Source organism: Alligator sinensis, unplaced genomic scaffold, assembly GCF_000455745.1.
Source record: "Alligator sinensis unplaced genomic scaffold, ASM45574v1 scaffold480_1, whole genome shotgun sequence".
Taxonomy (NCBI): domain Eukaryota; kingdom Metazoa; phylum Chordata; order Crocodylia; family Alligatoridae; genus Alligator; species Alligator sinensis.
In genome coordinates, this window is record NW_005842462.1 from 145,125 (window position 1) to 149,685 (window position 4,561).

Consider the following 4,561-nt stretch of genomic DNA (forward strand, 5'->3'; position numbering starts at 1 on the left):
AGAGGAAGTACTGGAATATAATGATGCACCCTAGAAAACAGCAATACTTTGGCCAGATCTCTGCAATAGCTTTTCTTCTGCGTCGATATAATACAGCAATTAACCAGAAGGCATGAATCATGGCATAGAAATCCATTCGTTGACCAATAACATTAACTGACATTAGGAAACAAGTCTAAGGGAAAAGGAAAGAAAACATGTGCAATATTTACAGCCCCTACAACAGTTAGATAATGAAATAGCTTTCCATTAAATACAAAACTTAGAATGCAGATAAATGAAACTCTTGAATGCGACATAGTTCATGTTCTTTTATCAGCACCCTTCCCCCCTGTGCTGTGGATATTATTCTACCAACTTTAACAATTCCCCTATCACAGTAGAGGAAGTAAGACTTGCATGCTATTGAAACATAAAATGGACAGGGCATTATCACAATAAATTAGGCAGGAAACACATGATATCTGCCAAGTAAATTCATATTACATAGCCTTATAGGTTAAATATAGACAGTCAAAATGTCAGAGGCTGAATCTATACAATCTTCGCAGATTAGTCTAAGCCGTGTAGATTGAACCAAAAAGCAAGTGAACATTCACTTTTGATTCCAGAAGTGCAGCAACATGCATGCAGTAGCCCAGGCCAGAAGCCAGGGGGTGCTAGAGTATACCTTCCTGCTCAGCTAGAGCAGACAGCTTGGGCCAAGTCTAGCTTGCCCACCTTGTGGTGGGGGGGGGGGGGGGGAGGGGGGTGGGGGGGGGGGGGGGGAAGAGGGGTTGTAGGGGAGGTACAAAGCATCCTGGGATGCTGGAGGGCTGTGAGTTAACTTGAATCTGGAAGGGATCTGGGATAGAAGTTTAAAAAACTGATTGAACTTAAATCAGTAAAGTCTGATACTACAGGTTTATCTTAAACCAGTTTTGGCCATTTTGAAAGTGGTTTATGTGAACCGAACTTCTTTTGTGTTGGAGATTTGAATCCGTTTCCAATTACTAATACTGGTTTATGTGTAATTTCTGTCCTTAGCCATATTGTGATAGTACTTACAGATGTTAGAAAGTGAAATCACTAATAAAAATAACATCTAAAGTATATTCTTCAATAGGAACCGGACAAAGAGGGTGCTTGTACACGTGATGAAGTGTAGTCATCATTAAATTAAAATGTTTTCTTAAATTTAAAATTCTTTATTTTAAAATGTTGTGTCCATATTTGCATGTGGTATCCTTTACAATGGATTAAGTTCAGTGTGCAGTTCCTAGTAAATTCCAGCAGGGGGAGCCACCTTGCTGCTGTCTTTAGTACTGAATTACAGCAGGGAGTGCATTTAAACCACTAATCCCCTCTCTCACTCCCGAAAAGTCCCCAAAAGGCCCCCTCCTCCGAAGCCAGGGATCCTCATGATAAGCTGTGGTTATCACCTCCCCCTCCCACCCCATATCCACTCCCCAAAACACATGGACTCACATGCCGATCCACCTATGAAAAAAACCACCACATCTGGAAGGAACTGTATGAATTTTAACCTTTATTTCTAGGGTTTTTTTAAAGCCATAACACATGATTTATTGAAAATAACCACCTCCCCCCAGTCATTATAAAAAACAGTATAAAAATACAGTATGTATAAAAATAAATTTAGAGTATAAAATGTAAAAATACAGTATTTTCCATGGTATGCTAAAATAATTAATTACATAAGGTCCAGTAAAAAAAAAAACAACTACTAAAACTTATATTATTTACTGTATTACAGGATGTGATGGGGATGGTCCCAGCCATTATCCGGCCCATTGATTACTACTCCATGGTCCTAATCCATGTGGGCACTAATGATGAGGCCAGGAGAAGCCCTGATCACCTGATGATGGACTACCATGCTCTGGGGGGCATGCTGAAGGAGATAGGAGCACAGGTGGTATTCTCTTCTGTCCTACCAGTGAGCAGACGTGGAAGATGACACAAGACCTGCATGAAAGAGGTCAACTTGTGGCTTCAGGAATGGTGTCTCAAGGCAGGCTTCGGCTTCCTAGAAAACGACCCATACATCAGGACGAGAGACATGTTTGGGTGGGATGAGCTTCACTTTTTCCCCAAAGGTAAGCGTGTGTTCTCTTCTAGGTTGGCTGATCTCCTCCGGTGGGCTTTAAACTAGGCTCATCAGGGAAAGGGGAAGATGAGGGCGGAGGAAGCCTTGGACCACTAAACCAAGTGTCACCCACAAGAACAGCCTAGCCTAGAATGACGACGAGCAGAACAAATACCCAGGTAAGCAACAGGGGCCTGGGTAGTACTGAGATTAGGGGGGCAGTGCATGCATCTTCAGGAGGTCTCAAATGACTCTACACTAATGCTCATAGTATGGGGAACAAGCAGGAGGAACTTACCCTCCTGCTAGCTGACACCAACCCAGACATAGTGGGGCTCACTGAAATGTGGTGGGACCCAACACACAACTGGGCGGTGACTATCAAGGGCTATAGGCTGTACAGGAGGGATAGGACAGGGAGGAAAGGTGGGGGTGTGGAACTCTACGTCAAGGAGAAATACACATCCTCAATGAGTAGCACTGGGTCAGAGGAGGGGCACACTGAAATGCTCTGGGTTAGAATACAAGGAAGTCAAGGGGAAAGGGACTTAACAGCGGGGGTCTACTACAGACTACCCAACCAAGGGGAAGAGCTAGACCGGGAATTCTTAAGTCAGCTCACAGAGGCAGTTAGGTCAAAGGATGTGGTCATCATGGGTGATCTAAACTGTCCAGACATTTGCTGGGAAGAGCAGTCAGACAGGTCTGAGCGCTCACATAGGTTCCTAGCCAAGATACAGGACCTCCATCTAACCCAGGAGGTGCACAGCCCCACCAGGGGAGATACCTAGTTGGATCTGGGTCTGGTTATGGGCGATGACCTGGTGAGGGGTCTGCGGGTGCTCGACCACCTGGGCGACAGCGATCATCGCCTGCTGGAATTCACCATCCAGTCCAAGGTGGCAAAGGCCTGCAGCAAGGCAGCAGCCCTGGACTTCAGGAGGGCAGATTTCAATGAGGTAACGAGAATAGTCGGGGAGATACTTGAGGTCCTGGAGGGGAGGGGAGTCAGGTGTCCAAGAAGAGTGGTCATTCCTTCAGGAAATGATCCTCCAAGCCCAAAGGGAGGTAATCCCAACACGGATCACAGGGGACAAGAGGGCGGAAAAGCTCCCATGGCTCACCAAAAGTATCTGGGAACATCTCGTAGGTAAAGAGGAGGCATACACCCAATGGAAGGGAGGGACCATCACCAGGGAGGACTATATCTCTGTTGCTCGGGGCTGTAGGGGGGTGGTTAGGAAGGCCAACACAGAGATGGAACTGGGACTAGGTACCCGGATCAAGGACAACAAGAAGTCCTTTTTTAAATACATAGAGGGTAAAAAGAAGGTAACGGGTAATGTGGGACCTCTGCAGGACTTGCTAGGAAATCTGGTCATTGCACCTGACAGCAAAGCTAACCTATTTAACAATTTCTTTGCCTCCATTTTTCTGAGTAGGGACTGGGTCACCGCCCCCACCGGGACCCCCGTAGGCCCCAGGGGAGGTGCACCCAGGCCTAGGGTCAGTGAGGACATAGTCAGGGAACTTCTGGAGGAACTGGACATATTTAAATCAGCAGGTCCTGATGATCTCCACCCCAGAGTGCTGAGGTAATTAGCAGAGGTCATTGCAGGACCCCTGGCACGGCTTTACGAGCACTCATGGTGCTCTGGCATTGTGCCAGAGGACTGGAAAAGGGCCAGTGTGGTTCCCATTTTCAAAAAAGGGAGGAAGGAGGACCCAGGAAACTATAGACTAGTTAGTTTTACCGTGATCCTGGGTAAGCTTTTTGAGAGAATTATCCTGGCGCATGTCCACGAGGGGCCAGCAGGGGAGATTATGCTTAGGGGCAACCAGCATGGGTTCATTAGAGGCAGGTCCTGTCAGACCAACCTGGTGGCCTTCTATGACCAGGTCACAAAATCCTTAGATGCAGGGGTAGCAGTAGATATAGTCTTTCTGGACTTTAGGAAGACCTTCGACACTGTCTTTCACCCCATTCTCATTAAAAAATTAGGAGACTGTGGTGTCGATACCTACACAGTCAGATGGGTCATTAGTTGGCCAGAGGGGCGCACCCAGAGAGTGGTAGTGGATGGGTCTTATTTGACCTGGAGGGATGTGGGCAGTGGGGTTCCGCAGGGCTCGGTCCTTGGGCCTGCACTGTTCAACATCTTCACCAGTGACTTGGAAGGGGGCATAAAAAGCACCCTGTTCAAATTCGCAGATGACACTAAGATGTGGGGAGAAGTGGGCACGCTAGAAGGGAGGAATAGGCTGCAATCAGACCTGGACAGGTTACAGGGGTGGGCAGATGAGAACAGGATGGGTTTCAACACTGACAAGTACAAGGTACTGCACCTGGGGAGGAAGAACCAGCAGCATACCTACAGGCTGGTGAACTCCCTTCTCATCAGTGCAGAGGCAGAAAAGGATCTTGGAGTCATTATTGATGCCAAAATGAACATGGGCCGACAGCGTGGGGAC

General features: G+C 47.0%; 1 protein-coding gene across 1 annotated transcript in view; it reads right to left on the bottom strand.

The window, feature by feature from the left end:
- Positions 1–4,561, bottom strand: part of LOC102376224 (piezo-type mechanosensitive ion channel component 2-like) — a 518,739-nt gene that overhangs the window by 93,010 nt on the left and 421,168 nt on the right. Inside the window, 1 exon segment of the mRNA XM_025212438.1 lies at positions 1–175. This exon segment is cut by the window's left edge and continues 23 nt beyond it. Coding sequence (XP_025068223.1) covers positions 1–175 — 175 coding nt within the window.